This window comes from Wasmannia auropunctata, unplaced genomic scaffold (genome assembly GCF_000956235.1).
Source record: "Wasmannia auropunctata unplaced genomic scaffold, wasmannia.A_1.0 LD336076.1, whole genome shotgun sequence".
Taxonomy (NCBI): Eukaryota; Metazoa; Arthropoda; class Insecta; order Hymenoptera; family Formicidae; genus Wasmannia; species Wasmannia auropunctata.
The window spans coordinates 6,542,233-6,563,161 of NW_012026814.1; the positions used below are offsets into that span (position 1 = coordinate 6,542,233).

Genomic DNA, 20,929 nt, shown 5'->3' on the forward strand with positions numbered 1-20,929 from the left:
TCGTGTTAATAATGTGATTAATTTCTCGGTATTATTTTTTACGTCGGGTTAACTTCTTTATAATTTATTTTCGTTCGATCATTCAAACAAAAGGTAAAAATATTTACTTTCAATTACAGGGCTTTTATTACTTACTTTTCGCGTAAAACACGGAATACATTTATCTACAAATTCGTTTGACTCGCAAAGTTTTAATCAGTTTTGTTTTTTTTTTTATTTTTTTTAACTTGAACGTCCATCACGATTTGCAAATATAAAGCGTAAAATATGAAAAGTTTCGTTTACAAAGGCATCAAGTATATCATTCATGTACATATATATATAAATCATGGTTTGAATAATTAAGTTTGTGTACATGCATGAATTTTCACATAAAACGCTAAATAATTGTTTAATAGAAATTATTTCGCGGAGAAAATTATTTCTCCGAATTAGTGAGCTTTAATTTCATTAGTTCGTTTAGATAGCGTGAATTCTTTAAATATGTTTTTGTGTTTTCGTAAAAAAAATATATAGCTTTTTTTTTAATTTCGTCAGTAAACTGCAGCAGAAACTCATCCGTTTAATAATCTAGGATGTCTTATATCTTCAGAAAATATATCGAACCGAAAGGTGTAATTGATTAAAAATCCTCGTTTAAGAACTACTATTTTTACTAGCATTAACTATTACAGAAAAAGCTGTAATGTAATGCACGATAAAAACATGCATTACATTACAGATGATGTAAGTATTCATGTAATGAATATTTATATCGGGGCTATCTTTGATTAATAAAAAATGCATAAAAAATCAAGAATTAAATGTATTCTTGATTTTTTATACGCTGTATGATTTCACAGATACCGAATGTGTTTTCGATCTTATTAAAGATCAATACAATAAATAAGTTGAACTGCTCTTAAAAACTCTCAACGAGAGAAATAATTCTATAATATCTATTTCTACGTCATTAGTTGTGTAATGGCAAGTTCTTTGATTAAATTTTTATTTTTCTTGTGAATAGGGATTTACACTTCCTCCCGACGAGGAAGGAGTAAAGTTTCCTCGTCTGACGCACAATTTGTCAGAAAACCATTTCCTTGAGAACAAATTTCTGATCAAAGAATTGCCACTTGTGCATTAAAAAATGCACATATATATGTGTGTGTGTGTGTGTGTGTGTGTGTGTGTGTATACTGTACCGATATGAAAATACAGCCAATGACCGAATGTGTTGTGAACATTATGTTTCACGCAATGTAACAAATTTTTCGATCACACTTTCCAGGATTGGCGTTATGTTAAAGTTATTGTAGCTTCATTAAAATCATCAGAATTTTCGTTCATGTCTAATAAAATTGTCACTAATAGTAGAAAATGCGGAACAACCTTCATTTCTCACTTCTTCTTTGCGCGTAACACCTGTCCGACATTGCTGTCTTTCACAAACACGCATTAATAGATTATGATAAATAAAGATTGGCAGCTATGTTATGTTACTTGGCGTACATGTCTGATAGAGTGCTGGAATAACGGCATTTTTTAAAAGGATTCGAGAATGTTATTAGGTCGAATTCAGAATTATATTGCAACTCTGATTGGTATATTCGAGAAGATCATGTTTTTCAATTACAGTCTTCATTATATACGTTACTTATGTTCAAATTTTTATTTACGAAAAAAATGAAAAATATAACAAAAAATGTCATGAGATATTTTACTATCCTTTATAGTATAGTACTTTTGTAAATGAAAATTTGAACAAAGTTATGTAATGCCAGTTAATTATAACAGACATTATGTTGTTTGTTATAATACTGTCTGAAGAGCATGCTTTTCTATCGGTTCTCCGAGGATGTCTGCAAGATAAACGTAACTAACATAATGAAAAAGGAGTCTAATCGGATTACTTACAGTATGAAATATCGGATGAAACATGAAATTAATCGAGTATCGGACATACGCAATAGTGCAGTAATAATTTGCAATATATGTATAGAAGAAGCTACTGATCATTTATAGGGATAAATTTTATCACCGAGGTTCACGCAACTGGGTGTATAAAATTCTGTATATTATCTCAAGTTTGTAGAAAAATAATTAACCGAGTGTTCAAATCTATCATTAGACTTGTATAATTAATGAGAAGGATATCCTGGCGTATCCTGTAATATATACACATATGTAAATACGTTGCCGATCATGTATTAAAGATGGTAATTCCCATCGTTTAAACGTGTTTTACGCTCATACTTTTTCAGCGGTCAAATTGATGAAAATAATTTTTATATATGTATTTTCTATTGTTTCTTCTCATAGATAAAATCTTAAATCTGCCCCTACGCGGGAAAATACGAATCCCTACTCGTAAAAATATGAATTATCGTGAATTTACATGCAATAGATGATGAATGAAAATGAGCGACGCTAGCGATTGTACACAAATTATCTTTTTTTTTCTGTTATATAAATATAGTGACAAGTGGCTTCTATCGGTTTTTCTCGTATATACTGTAATGTTAACGTTGTGTACACTATAGTTGCGTGTTGATCGTTTTGTAAGACTTGTTTTTTATTGTATACAATAAAACATTGCTTAATATCATATATTTGTGCATGTCTCATAGATGTTATCAAATTGGCGCTCCAAGATACCGCAATAAAAAATTTTGAAATTATTTTAAAAATTTAAATGACAAAAACGGCTTTTTTAAATTATATTCGAATTAAGAATTTATGTCATTTAGAGAAATGTGTACATATATCAGTATTCAACTTACATTCTTTTAATATTCACTTCTTTATTTATTAGGCTATTATTTAGCTGAGTTAATTGTAAATTTTATTAAAGTTTAATTTAAATGAAACAAGAAGTAAAGTTTATCAAATGTCTGTCTATTATTTTGAAGTAGAATCCATTGAGCTTTTTCTCGATTGTGCCTAGAAACACAGGGCAGTGCACACAACAATTTGGCGACAACTGTGTCGAGATTACCTTTATTAACAAATATTTTAACTTATTTACAAAAATATGCCAGCAAAACTCAACAAGTACCTGTTGCTGCATACGCCTCCTGCATCAGTTGCAAACCAGCGTTTTTGAAACTCGATCGGGTTTTCACGCGCCTATGTCTAATTAATTTTTAATTAAAGTTATCTCTTCAGAACAATTCATGCATTATATATTTTCATCATATATATTTTATGTTAGCTTTTTTAAAATAATAACATATATAGTATCTCTGCATATAATTATAGTTCTGACACCAGACATGTGGATTGCACAACTCCTCTAATATCGGAACAGAAAAGTAAATACGCGCGCAGATATACGTGAATTAACGCATTAAACACTACGTTTTTTTCCAAATAAAAGCTACACAAAAGCACCATAAAAATATCTACAAACAAATCCGAGTTCGATCTAAGGAACGTAAATCATATTTACCTGCCTCGGCGAACACCGATGACCGTCGCGCAAAGAACACGATCGAGGACGCGAATATCGAGGTACCAGAGATGCGAGACGCGAGCTTGACAGGCGGATTGTACTACTGTATAGGAAACCAGCGGTTTTCTCAGTGGTTAGTAATGCCTTCCCCGGTGTTAACGCAGTTGGAAAGTTATGTCGTCTACTATTCCCGAAACGATGCTGTGCCGCCGCGAGCCACGCGGGCGCGCTCAAGATGATCAACGTCTTCCGATCCCTTTCCGGCGCCCCGTCGAGGATCCCGGCGTGCCTTTCGTCGACGGACACGGGGGGGGTCGGTCGCCTGATCTAGCTCTCAGATCGCGAGGCGCGCCGCGATCGCGATCAGAAGGACCCACCCGAGGCTGCCGAGGCGCGCTCCACCGTTGACCGATTCGATCCGGTCGCGTTCCCGACGTCCGCGGTCGCCGCCGTCGCGCTGGAAGTCCGCGCTGGACATCGTGCGACCGACGCGGTCCTGCAGCGGCGATCTCCTCGATCTCTCCACCAGCTTCAACCTCGTGCTCGTCTTCGGCAGCAGCTGTTCACGCGGCGGCAGATCGACGGCCGGCAGACGGTTCTTCTTCTCGGAGTACGAGGGAGGTGGAATCGAGTTGTTCACGCGCATCTCCCCGGGGATCAGCGGCGGCAGCTCGCCCTGGAACTTACCGAACTGCGGCGTTCTGCTGAGAATGTCCGAGGTCAACCGGCCCTTGCCGCGGTGCTCGGTGTCGGAGACGGACCTGGCCAAGCCGGTGAAGTCCCGCAGCTTCTTACCGTCGTAGGTGATCAGAACGCCGGAGGAGGAGGTTGACGGCAGCTCCTCCGGCCTCGTCCGCCCGATCGGTGGCAGATAGTAGGTGTCCAGTCTGAGGTCGGCCGCCATCTCCATATCGTCGAGGTCGTCGAAACGGGGCGGCGGGGAACGCGTGGAGGACGTCTTCTTCTTCCGCTTCCTGATCGCGCCGTCGATCGCGGACGTCGTTACGGGCAGCGACGGCACGAACACGGGCGAGAACTCGTCGATCGTACGATATTCACCGTTCTTTCTGAGTAGCGGCCCGTCCTGCCACGTCCCCGTCGCGGCCGACAGCCTCTTCTGCGCGACATCCGGCTGCGCTCTGTCGACGACGTTTCTGATGATCGGTTTGAAGCCGCTCTCGATGACGATGGAGTCGGGATTGAAGCCGGTGTTGCGCGCGGGTTTCAGAAACTTCCAGGAGGGACTCGCGTGATTCTCGGTGTCCGAACCCGATCCCGACTTCGCCTCGAGTTTCGCGCGTTGCTTTGTGTCGATCTTCGCCGCGAATTTCTCGGACGGTGGCACCTTGTCGGCCATCGTCCTCGGCGTCGTCTTCAGCGTCGCTATCGCAACGGGCGGACGATAAATGGATTTCTTGCGCTCGATGAGAATCGGCCGCGGCGAGGAGGACGACGTGAACGAGAATGGGAACGGCAACGATAGCGCGCTCGTGGTTATCAAATTGGCGGCCTGCTGTAATGTCTGCAACATCGGATGGCGCGTTAATGTCACCGGCCGACGGATGATCATCAGTTGGGTCCTCGGCGGTTCGGACTGATAGTAACGAGGAGGATGCGGAGGAAGCTGATGGCGGACGTAGTGATGATAATTGCTCGCGTAATAATGCGGCGCTCGGGAGAACGGTAGCTGGGTGTTGCTGATGGCCGCCGTAACGTAGGGCAACTTCGTCCCGTGACTCAGTGACGGTCGCTGGTGATCTGCAACGAGGTTAGACAATTCCTGGTTAGTGGTGGTATGCTGAATTTCCCGCGCGAGCTCCGGCATAACATGAGTCCCGGCGTGAAGAGATGATGACGGTTCGTGAACGATCGTAGTCGATCGGTGTTGCTGTTTCTGCTGCGGCTGCTGCTTCTCCTGCTGCTGCTGCGGCTGCGGCAGGACTTCCTCGTCAACGCGATGCGCGTCTCTCGGATGTGCCCCGTATGAATTTTTGGACGATGATGATGATGATTGCAAGCGATCATAATTGTTATTGGCGTTCGTTAGTAGCTGCGGATGTGAAACGCTTAGCTTGCTGTTAGTCGTCGAATGATGATGGGGGTAACGGTGGCCGTATTCGCGGTGAGAATGATGGGCATGCTGTTGATGAAGAAACTCCGCCGTTGGCGTTACCTTGCTCGGCACGGAAATACTAGCGCCGTACTCCATATCCTGCTGATCCTGACCTGGCTCCGCGTACACTTCGTGCTTCTCGCTGGCCGCCGGCTGCGACGCCTCGCTGACGTCACAGCTATCGAGAACATTGATCTTCCAGCCTAGATAACGATGCGTGAAACACTGGAAAAAAAGAAAATGCGGAATATCCCGTGCGAAATCGCAGATCCGCCGGTCGAAGGTATCCGTCTCGTCAGATTACCTGATAATACACCGTGTCGGGGGTGTTCTCGTCGGGCGTCCATTCCACGAAACCCGGCTCGCCGTGGTCGCACTCGAGAGTCAAGGTACGCTGGTAAGCTCCGAAGGACGCGAAGTCGTCCGCGGGCGGTTGGTTCTGGTCCGGCACCCAGTTGCAGAGGCGGCCCACGCCCGTGGGAATGATCCTGTTGCGTTGTCGGCGCACACCGGCGAATATCTTCACTTTCTGTCAAAGTCAGAGAGCGAACAACCGTTACGAAACTATATATATCATTCGCGTTTCATCCAGATATTTTCTTATGCACCCTCTCATCTCGCATCCCTTTATCAAGAACGTCGCTCAAACCATTAAGATAATTATGAGATTCGATTGAAGTTAGCAACGCGTGACTTCTTAAAGCCACTTGTTTTACCGCGGAAATATAACAAATAGCGAATCTACTTTGCATTTTGCGAATCAAAACAGAGCGAGCTGATGTTCTTTCTTCCAAAAATGTTTTGCATGCAAGACAGTTTACCGCTTTCTCCTCGGCTGTCTTGTGATAGTAGCCGCCTATCGGGTCGTCGGTGATGTAGAACGGATGATAACGCGCCGGGACCTCGGGATCTAAACCGCCCTCCACGACGAAAGTGTACCTCTTGCCCCGCACCACGTTAATCTCGGGTATCAGCAGTCCGTTAATGTACCAAGAGATCCCCCAGCCGACATGACCTGGGAGAAAGTAAAGCGAGGACCGGTTTAGAGTACAGACGCGATGCGGCTTTCTTGCGACTCGCACGAGGACTTTCTCGCGAGCGCTTCGCGGATTGAGTGCCGTGCGAATTTTGATTAGCTTCGCGAAAGTCTAAATGTGCCCGGAATCTCCAAAACTACGTGATAAATGTCGCGAAAAGAAATAAAAAATTCGAATGTGCTTTCCACATGAAAGGTAAGCGTTAATAAATCTTAAAGTGCGTTTACGAAAGCAGCGTCAAATAAAATTTATATATTATTAGCGAAATATAATTTTACGTCGGGAGAAATTTTCTCTGTCGACGGTATAATATTTATTTCAGGAACAAGAATTTTTTTGCTGGTGATAATTCTGATACACTATACAATTCATATGTAAATCGTGTCACGCGAAAACAGAGTTTCTGGACTCGAATTGGAAAACGGTACTCTATAATGTTACAACAACTAATCCGTATGATTCGTTACCGGTAATGGCCGGGTAGCCGTGTTTCCCTCCGGTCGGTCCCATTTGCGCATAGAAAATACCGTCATCCGGCTCGTAACACTGAATCGGTGGTATCTCCCAAGCGTCGTTCGTAGGAGCCGGTGCGGGAGTTGCCGATACACGTTGCGGACTTCTCATGACAATCTATATTTCAGTGCATATTTTCCAAAGACATTACAACACACCACAAAATGAAAATAATATTGTTATATACAATATACGTGGAATAGTTTTCTCCCCTAACTCAATTAGACCTCAACTCTAAATTGACTCTAGCATAACGAATTAACATGTTGTTTAGCGAGTTTAACTTATCGTGTTCGCCAAAATAGAATTTTCATTATCATAAGTATATATACCTAAATGATAAAATATTGTGCAATATAATTATAAATAAGACTATTCTCACGGGATATAGCGTGACGAATCGCATGCTTTTTACTTTACGTTGTTATCTAACTATTTATGTAATTCAAAATTTTATATTAAATGCATGGTATTTATTTTTTACAAGCGTTTTAAAGAAAATTTGCCATTGAAAATTCAGGTGCCATGAATAATCATCGCGATCTCAACGTGTTAATTACGCTTTGATTACACTTCAACGCTTACTTGATTGCTACTTGCCGTCTCATTAACGTCACTGCGAGCAGGATCCTGATCCGGCATGGGGCAATTCCACGCGGGCGGTCTGCCGAACTCGATGAACCGATCGGTCTTCAGATAGTGGCTGTGGAAACTGACCTCCTGCCGTTCGTTCAGCGGCCCGATGGCCCAGATTATCGCCTGCGATCGGTTCGTCAATATCGGTCGGTCCAACTCGTCGCTGGCCTTCAACGGTCTCTGGTACGTGACGATGCTGTAGCCGTTCACCATCGCCGCGTTCAACAGCCGCACCGAATCCGTGTTCTCCTGCGGGAGACCAAGTCATTTCGCTATTGAAGGCAGCTCGTGGAACGATACAGCGTATTTCAAGGTGAATCGAATCCCGTTCCCGGGACAATTGTGGTGTGTTCCTTGATAAGTCAAAGTATTATAGGCGCGATTTGTCTACCTGTATGCGCCTGTCCGGGCAGCTGCCGCGGCGTCCCGAGCACTGCGACTTCGCGTCCAGGAAGTAATCGATGGCGTATCCCTGCAGGGTCTGCTTGTCGACCCAGGCCACGGCTACGTCCCCGCCAACCATCGCGCTCTTCTCCATGTCGCCGGACAATCCGAAGGACATGTACTGTCCAGCATCTGTCGTAACAATTCGGTCTTTATAGTCGTGCGTTAGAAATCGCATTAGTCTCCTCTCGGTTCCTCGTACGCTTTTTAAACTACTCTTCGCTTCGTCGTCGAAGCCACACGGCTCTTTCAACGCGCGCGCGTGGCTGACAATATTTACCTAGCTTTGCGACCAGCTGGACGACAATGCTGTCACCGGCCACGGCCCATCGCACCTCGAAAGCTAGGCTGTCCTCGAGAACCTCGCAGTTAAGCTTCGACTGAAATCACACCGTCCGATCTTTATTCGCTAACGTACATTCGAATTAAATCTACTGTTTGCCCGACATTTTGCAGACTAATTTACATAGAGCCGTTCTCATAAAGTTAATCGGCGCTTAAATACCACGCACTTTTCCTTTATTCATTATTTTACGCTCCGTTTAACTTTAACATTCGCGTGAGAACAACTCGCGGAGCAACAAGTAATTAAAGACGTGGAACGATGTTAATAAACAGTTATTATTCGTTGAGAGAGATCATGCCTGGGGATATATGCAAAGCTCAGAATTGTAAAAAATATATTTATTTGATGTATAATACATAATAATATGTATATAGAAAAAATGAGTACAAAAATATCAAAAATATATAGTACACACATGCGCGCGTGAACCGTATATGTGTGTATATGTATATGTATATATACATATATATTATACGTATTATGTTATATATCACCCGCGTAGATATATATATATACGTAAAAAAAAAGAAGAATTCGAGATAGCTTTTAGATAGCAGGTTTTTATATAAGAAAATTAATTAAAGCAAAGATGTAGATATCTAAGAAATTCCTCATTCTCTTCTACATTGCAGTTATTATAAATTTGTACAAACTTACGAAGGATGCGTACGAGAAACTGTGGTTGTAATAATTTTTTATTACAATTTTTACCATAAAAAAAGAAAAAATCGAAATACTAACAGAACAATAGTTTGTAACACACAAAAGTGATATAATAAAATATATCGCTCTTTGAAACAGCGTAATGAAGCTTCTCGAGACAAGCGTCGGAAAATTCATGCTTTCCAAAGATTGAATTTTTTTTTTAATCGAGCGACGCGCAAGAGAGGAACGAGGAACATCTTTTGGCGTAGAAAAGACCGGGGCGTAAGAGATCGTGTGTGTCTGACCGGGCGTGTGTGCGACGCGATCAGTAACGCACGAACGAGTCGATTCTCCTATCCCCTTGGAAGTGCAAGAGCCTCGCGTACGAATTTTGCTGCGGCTCGGCGAGGCGGGAACGCGAGCGCGGCGACGGTTGAGGACGGTACGGGGACGGCGTCGGCGACGCAACGTCGGCCGTGCGATAAAATTGGTCCTGATAGTCCGCGGCATCGGCGGACGCGTAGGCGGGGGCAGGCTGCGCCTGCCTGGGTATCAGAGGTTCCACGGCTTGAACTATTTGGAACTGATCGTCCCGGCGGAGGAGCGGCCGATAGGTCGTCGGTCGTTGGTGCAGTTGCGAGAGCGAGCTCGCGAACGAGATAGCGAGGGGGGAAGGCGACGAGGAAGCGAAAGAGGAGGTCTCGTATGCACTTGTTAGCGCCCCCAACTGTCCCTGCCCTCCGCGATGCACGTTCTGCAACACAAGGACAGAGACAGGATTTTTTTTATCCATGAGCAGAGATTTGCAGGAGGCAGGAGGAGATTCGCGGCTCGCGCTGAGCGAGCGGAACGAACGGGCGTCGATAGGGTACGCACGAAGACATACAAGTGTGTTTAAATGATAAGCATGCAGAGAAGAGGCAAATTTGAGACATACTTGTCATTAATTAAGTACGAGATTGAAGGACTATGCCGTCCGTCCGTTAAAAATCAGAGTAATACCGAATGTCAAAGTTCCTTAGCAAGCGACGGTCGCACTTTCACGCTGTCAGTTCAGTCGGAATTATTCGTAGTCGGGTGTAGTCGGGGATGAGGAGAAGGAAATCGAAACGAGAGGTCGAGTTCATTGCGGGTCGTAAATAGCTGCGCAAAGCGTCACGGTGCACCCGAGGCCCACGAGCTGTACATGTTAATCTCCCTACTGTCCCATTCTCCCTTTCGCCGTAAGGTACTAACTGTAAAAGATACATGTGACACATACCTGTGGCGAAACCCCCAGCATCTTAAGGGACGGCGGTATGTTCATGTTATGCGGGAGCTGCACGTGGCCGAAGTCCACGGCGAAGGCCTCGCACCAAACTCCAAAGTGGCCGAGCTGGTGCATGGTCAGGTCGCCCGGCAACGTCAGCACGATCGTCTTGCGATCGTAACGACGCAACGGCTGCTCCTTCCCGTTCTCGTCAGGTACCCGGATACCCTGCGGCGAGGGGTTCGGGCCGGCGCCTACCCAGAACTTGGCATCTGCAAAACAGTCTTACATTGCCGATCTTCCACGGAAATTTCATGTCATGCATTCAACGAATCCGCGATATTCGTGAATTTTGAAAAAAAAAAAAAAACAGGTTCGCGGGAAGATAAATTATCCGCATCATCGTGGCAAGAATTCAGCAAATTGTACAAAAAACGGAATTCGCGCTTAATGAATTCTCGATAAAAATTAACGATAAAATTTTGCATAAAACATCAACTATTTCGTAAATTATAATCGTTAAGGTCAAGGTCTAAAATTATATATTAATAACAGAAAAAGGAGAGAGAGAGAGACTTGCCAGGGGCTTCCCCGTCGTAACTGAAACTAGGTATCAGAAGAGTCTGAGCGTCCACGACGACAACTGGCTCCGAACTGACGCCATGTATGCCGCTCAGTGCCTTCAGCTTCTGCGGTTTCGGATAATCGAAGCCCCGTGATATCTTGACGTCGCCGAAATTCACCTAAACAGAAACGATATCTTCGCGTATTCGCTCATCGCAAGACCAGCAAGACATATTGATGCTCTATTCCAAGGGCTTGCGTCGAATTAAGATCTTATATATATACTTCGTCGAAAGGTTTTTTCGACGAGAAGTTTGACGTGCTAAGGAAAAAGTCTTTCGTTTGACGAAATAAAACGTGAGATGCATCTAATAATAAGAGATATTTAAAATTCCAAACATTTTAGAGATCCTATATTAAAAGTTCTGTAATCTAATCCCGGACGCGTACGGCGAAGCCCGCGGTGGTCGTGTGCGGCGTTTCATCAAGCAACACATATGCCGTATTCCATTCACTTGACACGCGGATTCAGGTGGCCGTTAAGTCCGCGCGAGTGTGAAAGTTGTAGTTCGAGAAAATGATACCGGTTTCCCGTGCGACGAGCAAGTATATTATACGTATACGAGCCGATATCGCGCGATCCAAGGTCACGAGCATGCATCCGTTACTTACGGAGAATTCGTCGCACCAGACCGAAAACCATTTGATGTTGTTCAAGGTCTTGCCGTCCGGTAAGGTCAGCGTGATGTCCTTCCTGCGGTACCGTTTAAGGACGTTCGTGCTGTTGGGCGAAAGGAGAAATTAATCGTGCCGGGCAAGAAACAATCGCTTAGAAATCGACAAAGCTTTCACTCGACGAAATATAATGGGCTGTTATAATTACAAAATTTAATTAGCAGAACTGACGGGACAACATTATCGGCTTTATACTTACGTTCCGTGTTCGTCTCGCACCCGGAATCCGTTGTTGCCCGGGCCCTTGCTGTTTCCGGCGTAAAAGAAGGCAGCTGAAAAGAGAATGGTGCTCTTATCATATTCGTGCGGTCTTATCGATAAAACGACTTGTTTAATAAAACCGGCCGTAGTAGAAGATTTATACAGCAGGTTCCTACCGCCAATGACGAGGAACGGTTTCGTTTAAGCGAGCAGATAGTAAACATATAACACGGTTTTAGATTGTGAAGCTCTAATAAGCATCTAGATATATCCCATTAGAGCGGTATCTCGAGCAGTCGGCTTATTAACACGTCACGAATGCGCGTGCCAGAGAGATTTGGGAAAGTTTTTCCGGCATAAAAGTCGATCGCGGTCAGCTTATCAGGCCGAGGGAAAGTTTTTCCGCAATTTTCTCGCATCCTCCCAGAGATGCGACATAATCGGAAAGCATCCGTGCTGTACACTTCATTGTGTTTTATTTATTGGCTATAAAATTAAGATTCATTTGTATTTTGATTTTTCAATTTTCTAATAGCTTCAAAATATCGTCGAAAATTTGTGAAATGCGCGTTCTTCCAAATAATATCCCTTTGCATCGTTACATTATTTCACATTAAAGTAACGCACGAATTGCTCGATACAAATTCGAATAAAAAATATGCCTTCGAGTTGAATCATTGACGACACGACGACAGTCCGCGGGATAATTCGCTTCCGTGATTGATGACGGAGAAGGGATTAACCTCGCGCTGCGGCGCGATGTACCAACCTGGACCTTCGCCATCGTAGGTGAAATCCTTGATAAATAGCGTCCTTGCGTCGACGGCATAAACCTCGCCGCTCACGCCGTGATGAAGTTCAGACAGCTTACCGATCAGTTTCCCGTAATACGCTCCGCTGCATATTTCTGCCAAAAGGAAATTCATAATCATCAATTACCATTAAGTAACCGGCGGTGTAATTAAGTGTTAGTCGGAATAAGAAATCACACAAAACGGAATGCGACTCTCCGCGTGTGCCAGCTCGTGATAGCAATAATACTATATAGCTTCCATCTCTCGGCATCAAGCTCGTTGAATGTAAGTCCTATACCGTTGTCGCGTTTTGCGTTCCGCATCCGGACGATTGTTCCAAGTGCGATAAATGATAAACTGCCGGGGGATTAGCATAATTATGTGCGGCGAAATAAACAATAATTACGGTACAATGTTGCAACTGAATAATCGGTTGACCACTTATCGAGTTACGTGACAGTATGCGCATCCGATTACTGGAAAAAGAAACGACTACACTCGCGCGTCCGCTCGCGCGTCTCGCGCGTTAAGAAAAAAAAAACCCCATAAAAGAGTATTTCACTTCTTTTATTTACCTCACGCCGTTACTTATATCTTTCGCGTCTAGAAATTTCTCGTCCGAATTATTCCCACGTCGGGAATTCCGTTCGAGTAGCAGGTGGATATTTTTAGAAAACTCGTTATACCCGCGAGTCGCGGAGGCAAGGCGAGGATCGTGACAAAGCGCGGAAGTATGCTTTAATGCGGCGAATTACTGGTCAATAGCCAGGCAAACTTCGTCGGCCTTGGCGTAACTCACGGTTTGCGCGTCTAATTCGCGGCCGTGGAAACGTATATGCCTCTCGTATGTATACGGTAAAGGGATACGAACGTATATATATATATACGTCTATTGCACATACGCCACTTGGCCGCGTTATCATCCGGGAGACGGGCCGCCTGGCGCGGAAAACTCGCGCGGGAGAAGATATAGAGAACCGGTACGCGCGGTATAATAATGCGCCGCGTGCACACGGCGGCGGCCGGGTTTATTGGGTTCGTTAGAATGATACACGCACAAATCCCATTTGTGCGCCTCGGCCGGGCCGGGATAGACCTAGGCTGATAGATCCGCTCCCAAGTACGGTAGCCGGGTAACGATGGGTAACGGTACGGCCGCGGTAACTTCTCGACTTCGCGAATAAATTGTCTGCAGGGACGATTGATTGAGCCGCTCGGTGTAGATCGTTATACCGCTCCCGCGTACGCAAAACTGGGTTCCGCGAAACGCGCATTCCTGCAGCTTCCGCGGAGCGGATCGCGCGCGCTTGCGGTCGCGTTCGACGAAGACGCGTCGACGCAGCTTCGCCCCGGAACGGTCACGATCTGGGCGTTTCTTGGGCTCTTTTTTCTTCCGGATCCCGCGCGCGCCGGTATCTTTCTTACTTTCGAACTCGATCCCCTCAGGAAATCGTCTTGAACGTAAGTGGCACGGAACGTTGTATGTATATATTTTCACGTTCGTATTGAAATGAATTCAAATAACTCGAGCGCTCGTTTTGTTCTCAGGTTTTCTCAGCCTCCTCGACCGAAGCCGAAGTGGATGAACGCGAACGTAAAACAGCTGGAAACACAGAATATGAGCAAAATGAGAGCAAGAACGAAACAAGTACCGCACTTGTTTTCATGCTAATGTAACTTATAATATCTATGTTTGAGAGATACAGGGAAAATAGACGTAGGAATGGGACACACGAGAGAAAACGGATACGAAGAGGGTATACTAATAATGACAGACCGCGACGAATTCCGCGTGTTTGTACACCCGTATCGCACGTGTGCCAGATAAGTAATGCCTCGGAGCGAAGTGACCGCGGCGCGCGTTTTCCATTGACAGATCGTAGGATCGGGTACACTGCGGTTTACGTTACATTGGCTACCTCGTTAAATCGGGAACCCCTACGCTCGCCCCGGGGCACCGTTAGGATTCCGTAGTAGGAATCGGCTGTCATCCATCCAGAAACGTCAGGTACGAAGCGAAGATTGGCGGCGGTGCGCGCATTAATCAAGGTCGCGCGGTTGCGTCGCGTTTCCGCGAGGGATTCGACGAACGCGGATTTGCAGAATTGTTACTAACGTAGCAACAGCGCGTTCGAGATGTTAGGATTGATAGGGCTCGAAGCGGGGAATGTTGTATCGCCGCCGCCTCGTTGCATCGTTGTATCGCGAAACGAACGCCGCCGCGCCGCCTCGACCGAGAGCTTCAGCGCGCAACAGCGAGATTCAACCCGCTCCTACAGAAACACGAATCGATCTTATACACTTTACCGACCATTCGAGTAGATTTACCACAGTTTCATAATCCAACACCGAACGACTAAATAAATAGATCTGCGTTTGTGCACGCGATACTATTCGATTTTTAATTTGGAGTAGCAATAAAAGAAATTATAAAAAAGTGAGAGAGAGATTTTAGATATTTATATAATGTAATATTTGGGGCAGAGTATAATGTTTCCACAAATCACTAAGTCTACAAGTTTCTTGCGATAACCATATCGTAATAGCCTTCGGCTATTTTCATATCGCGATAAATATGCAAAATTGAAAAGGGAAATAAAATGCTACGCTTTATTTATTTTTATAGCCCAGGTTTTGTGTGTATAGAATATATTATCGCGACATTATCGATTTACAATTTTATTAATCTTTCAGCGTCTCGCATCTCTAGGATCGACCTTTAAAAACTGTAGATTATTGTTATTATTTATCGCACTTTGTCATCACCGCGACTGTTTTTAGAATGCAGAAAAAGGAAAACAACGCGTTTTTAAGAAGACGTGTCTTCCAGTCGTCGCGACAACAAAAGATTAATACGAGCGTAAATTTAGGAAACAGATGACGTTGATCTCGTAATCAACGGCTTGGTGGACTCGGGCATAATCGCGCGAGATTATTCGCGTTGCGAACATTTTGGCGATTATTCGCAGACGCTATTACGACATTGCGGACTCGGAACTTGTGTTATACGGATGGCCAATTACGGTTATCCGGCTCCCACTTTCACCTCCTGGAAGCCTGGAAATGTCAGGAGGCCCGCCGAGGCCCGCGGTGTTATCGCCCTTTCGTTTTCATCCATCGCCGTCTCTTCGCGCTTAGATCCTCAAGTTTCGGTATTCGGTATTTTACGCGCGGATTCGTTCACTTTGTAAATCCCAAGCGCGCACCTCATATTATTTACAACACGTGGCGCACACGAATTTCTACGTATTTTCAAAATGCAGAAACTGATCGGGATTCTGTAAGATTTCTGCGAGATTAATAAACTCCGCCCAGTAATAAATTCTAATCAGACCCACTTATAGGATTTCGATTTTTATTTCTCGACTACTACTATTATTTTATTGGGATTTTCTATCCTAAATATCCGCGTATCTTTTTTAAAATCTTTGTAGCGGTAACGAGAGACTTGGAACTATCGGACCTTCCAACTTTTGTTTGGAGGGTCCGATAGAAAGGATTATTGATATTCGACATGCGAATCAGATTTTTTGAGATTTATACAAGGATATTACGTGTTTGTATCGGAAGAAGCTGAATTTCTCCGCGCGATTAATCTCTTTTTTTTCTCTATCTCTTTCTCTATTACGGAACACAAAACTGGCGAACTAATTTTTAGATCAAGCGATTGTTAATTGCAAGTTAGCACCATGTAATTTCTCCTTGCTTTCTAAAGTATGCGCTAAAAATAGTGCGCGCAAAAACGCGGAGCGTGAAGTCGTCCTGGGACGCGAAGCCGCAAGATATGACGGTAAGTAGAGTAGACAAGAGGAAGCAGGCTGCGAAATCACGGATATTATTTTGATTACCTCGAATAATGCGACAAAGTACTCTTCTTGGCGGTTAATTCCAAGTCAAAATCTTGTCAAACTAATCCTCCCTCAACAAATATGTAGACCTTATTAAAGATCAACCACGCGAATATACATAACGTTATTCAGACGTAATTTTATATTTATGTTTTGTAACTTCAGGCGCGGTGTCGCGAAGATATAATATCCCGATGACAGCTTGATACGATAATCTGAGATCTTTAATCCCCTCACTTTTCGCCAAGGACGTCGCTTAATGAGCCACGGAATGAGAGTCCCACGATCAGGCGTGATATTTCAGTCTCGTAATTATTTCGCGAATCGACGAAAAACATTTGGATTTAAATTATATTTGGATTCGTGAGAACCTGAATAAATATATAATAAATCCGATAAGCTTTTAATAAAAATGCAAATAATTCACACGACGCGAATATTCACAAGATCGCGAGATATTTTTAATTAAACGTATCCTGTCCGCATCGTGAGACTTGCGCGAATTTGCGACTTCACCATGTAATAATCTTCATCGATCGCATCGGAGCTCGATGAACTTTCGCAAAACCGTGCCGCCAAGAGCCGGATTAGCAAAAACGCCGAAAGGCAGACAACACTTTCCCGAAATCAATTGGGTCGATCGAGATTCAGCGATTAAATTGAGAGAGAGAGAGAGGACTTACGTGCCGCCGCGATGAGGAGGAGCGCGGTGATCAGGCCGACAGCCGACGGTCGTCGCGTCGGGGACGATGCGAGTGATCGTGTCGTCATGGTGTCTTGGTGGTTACTGCCGAGAAAAGTATCTGTTGTCGATCCAGGTAACTTTGTTGGTCCCACTACGCGATCACCGGCTCGCCTTGCTTCACCGTTCCCGTTCCTTTCTCTCTGTCTTTCTCTCATGGGAAAGACTTTTCAGCTTTTCGCGCGCCCAGGTAAAAGTCCCATCGCCCGTCCCGCCGCGCACCATCTCGACGAGACTTGACAATCATTTTCTGACTTCACCTCGAATATACGTCGAGAATCGTCATTAAAAATATATATATATAATATACCCGCGTCAGATTATGAAAGGAAGACAATTACACTCTTGTGGGTATTATCGCGGACTGGCAAAGGGGAAGGGACTCACAGACGATGAGAATTCGCGCGCGCACGCGAAAGAGAAAGAGAGAGAGAGAGAGAGAGAGTACACACGCGTATATTATACACGCTCCGGATTTCCAGGCGTTGCGTCGAAATTGCCGCTGTCATTAGGCGACAAATTTGACTGCGTCACGTGCAATTACAACGCTGTCATCACGTAGACGTACGCGCGCGTTACCCCATCGCACGCTCGCCGGGGGACGCTCGCCGCGAAATATTTCCCGAGTGAGCGCATCGCGCTTTGAAGCCACTTTTATCGCTCGGTCATGTGTCGCAACACGGCGGCGGGTTGTTGATTATATTTTTCGCCGAGACATATCCGCGTCGCGTGTTGATAACACGCACCTCTCACGCGTCATCGACATCGCCGATCAGAAGCCTGGCCTGGCGGATAATCGGAGGCAAGTGAGTCCTGTCTCGGCGTCGAGAGAGATCTTCGACGGCTATAACGAGTATTCTGAATCCGCATATAATAACGCGGTCCTCAACGATGTAACGCGGTTACCATCAAGCCGAGACATTCGTTTTGCAATACCGCGCAATGAGGCGCGATTTCATCATTGAAAATGAAGACATTCCCGCAAAGATGATCTAACCCCCGTCTTTCTTCTTTTTTCTTAATGGGAAAAAAACGAAATATGTTGAAGATACCAAAAAATTAAAAAAATTATAATAAATATATATATTGCGAGAATGTCTTTATTTTCATTGATGAAATATCATATTTATATATTTTACATTTAGTATTTCTTTTTTTCGTATTTCTTCTATCTCTTCTGTAAGCTATTTCTTCATCTAGAGACCAGTCAATACGTTGAATCAAATACTTTACCTCGTGCGGTTGATACGTAGCTTGAGCTCCTTTAGTTTTGTAGATCAGATCGTGTTGTTACAAGCATATCTTCACTATCTTTAGATCTCCTTCAGCGAGGCGAGGCGAGAATTCGCCGGATTTCGCGGCGAGAGAAGCCGCTTTCCGTTGTTTCATGGGTGGACTGGCATGCGGGCTGGTCGCGCTTGTGCAGAAATCAAGAAGAAGGGTCCGATCCAGCCTGAAAACCATCCCGCTCATCTTCGCGCCTGGTCTCGCTTCTCGCCTCTCGCGCATCTCACCTCATTACGCCGCGACGGTAGGAGGGACGGGGGAGAAAGAGAAAGACAGAAAGGCGGTACACGGCGGAATAATTTTGTTACGTGTCCTATAAGACGAAGATCGTCGTGAATGCGCGATGCCGCGCGCGCGTTCTAAAACCGGAAGCGTTCAGCGATCTGCGACCGGTAGCGAAGCGTGCTCGCGCGAGGCGCTCGAAGAGGTTTTTATTCCTCTCTTCCTTTTTTCTCCTCGTCGCCGCGCTGAAAGTCGACTCGTGTGACAAGAGTGACAGACCCCCTCGGCGCGCCGCAGGAAGCCGGCCAGGCGCTTGGCGGATCCGCGTATCCGCGAATATTATATGACCTGCGTGGCGAACGAGCGAAAGTCCTACGTACTCTCTTCCTTCCTCGCATATCGTAGGCGCCCGGTGTGGTTTCTCGTAGAATGACCGGCTGCGTCTTACAATTAAGTCCCGCACGCACTTTCGCACCGTGGATACACGGCACATGCATGTGTAATGATACGACGTGCGCCATAATGATTCGCGTAGCGTACGCACGCGATGTCACCCAGAATTAACGAGAGTATTCCTGTAATTAGCTCACCGATACGTCTCTCTCGCTAATTAAAATGCACTTAGATCAGCATATCCTCGCAAGAAATGGGACCAAGCTGATGTGGATATGTATCTCGGTCAATCCAATATTATTCAATATCATATATCATACCGATTCGAATGATGCTTGCAAAAATGAATCACAGCGTAATTGTGAAATATTCACAAAATCATGTGAAATCAAATACACAATTACAAATCGATCAAATACTAAGAATCTTTGATGAACACCGAAAAAAAGTCTAATAATATCTAATTGGACTCGAAACTTTACAAAATATATGGGATAAGTCATGAAATTTTTACCCTATTTCTTTTATAGTTAATGATGAAAAATTAGAGAAAAAAAAGTCGAACAGCTTAATGTCTAACTTTCTAACTTTGTAACCTTTAATTTTTCGCATATATAATAATGCAGTCTCAAGGTATATAGCATTATTATCTTTAAATAAAACCATATAATTTTCTCCACAAAAGAATAGAAAAATTAATTATAATATAGAAGTATACAATAATAAAAGTAACACACAACATTATATTATCCCTAGAAATATTGAGATGAAATAATCGAAAGCTGAAAAAATAGTTTCGGTGATATTTTACGTTTTAAGAGATAATTACGTCAAGGAAAAATTATATAGAGTAGATAAAAATCGTAGGAATATAATACTATGGTAAAAATTATTTTGATTCAACATTAAAGATATAAAAAAAATACATGTACTTTATGTTTGAAATATTCATAAAAGGTTCAAATGCGTTTTACAAAGTCTCAAAGTAATTGTATGTACGCTGTTATATTCCGCTGTACTCTCACAAGTATTCTTATGTCTGTTAGGTTCGATTGCAGCGCGGAAAGTTTCAATTACATTTAAACGCTGTTATGTTTCGAAGTGCTAGTAAAAAAAATCCGAACGTGCTGTAGATGTTATCGGTACTACCTAGAATGTACTTGATCCCATCCTTATTCATAAGAGGATGATGTCACTTTTTACTGTTATCCGCATCTCATAAACTTGTGCACGTATAATAAACAATACTTTTCTCATTAATAGTCCACATTACCTTTCCCCTGTGTGAGACGTACATTACAATCTTATTATCTATATTGTTATACTATTATATTTTTATGTATTGCTATTATCGTTATTATATAGGTTCCACTCTTGAAGCCGATAAAATCGCTATTCTAAAAACATTTGACTAAACTTCTCGAAAAAGACTCCGAGCATCCGTGTACAATTTTCAAGAGCGGTCAAGCGTATCCTGAGAGACGAGAATTTGTTTGGATGACTATCCGCTGGCATAATGAGATGAGACTAGTGAAAGTTTTGTCGCACAGGCAAATCGTAGATGCTGACGTTGAATCACGATTGCTGATCCGTGAATATAGTAGTCTACCTTTATGGATCAATTTCCCATGTATTGTTTCTCGTACGTTTCAGCCTCGTATAGATCGCGTAATCATTCACGAAGCGATCACTGCAGTCTCATGGATGTTTGGCTGTGCAAGTTTAAC

General features: G+C 43.9%; 1 protein-coding gene across 1 annotated transcript; it reads right to left on the reverse strand.

Annotated features, from left to right (window-relative positions):
• Positions 1 to 3,767: 3,767 nt before the first annotated feature.
• LOC105449378 (protein Skeletor, isoforms B/C) lies at positions 3,768 to 17,553 on the reverse strand. Its single transcript, XM_011688577.1, has 13 exons — positions 17,242 to 17,553; positions 12,686 to 12,823; positions 11,915 to 11,987; positions 11,653 to 11,761; positions 10,997 to 11,159; positions 10,429 to 10,688; positions 8,457 to 8,556; positions 8,124 to 8,308; positions 7,682 to 7,981; positions 7,051 to 7,213; positions 6,368 to 6,561; positions 5,851 to 6,075; positions 3,768 to 5,771 (listed from the first exon to the last, which is right to left on the reverse strand). Exons 1-13 carry the CDS (start codon positions 17,456 to 17,458, stop codon positions 3,768 to 3,770), a joined length of 4,131 nt encoding a protein of 1,376 aa, XP_011686879.1. The 5' UTR covers positions 17,459 to 17,553.
• Between the last annotated feature and the right edge of the window lie 3,376 nt (positions 17,554 to 20,929).

Excerpts from the sequence above, each read along its gene's own strand:
- LOC105449378 (XM_011688577.1), bottom strand. The coding sequence starts at position 17,458 with ATGAGAGAAAGACAGAGAGAAAGGAACGGGAACGGTGAAGCAAGGCGA. Across the intron at positions 10,689-10,996 it reads TTACGACGGGGAAGCCCCTG|ATGCCAAGTTCTGGGTAGGC; the intron begins GCAAGTCTCTCT and ends ACTGTTTTGCAG. Across the intron at positions 6,562-7,050 it reads CGGCTACCCGGCCATTACCG|GTCATGTCGGCTGGGGGATC; the intron begins GTAACGAATCAT and ends ACTTTCTCCCAG.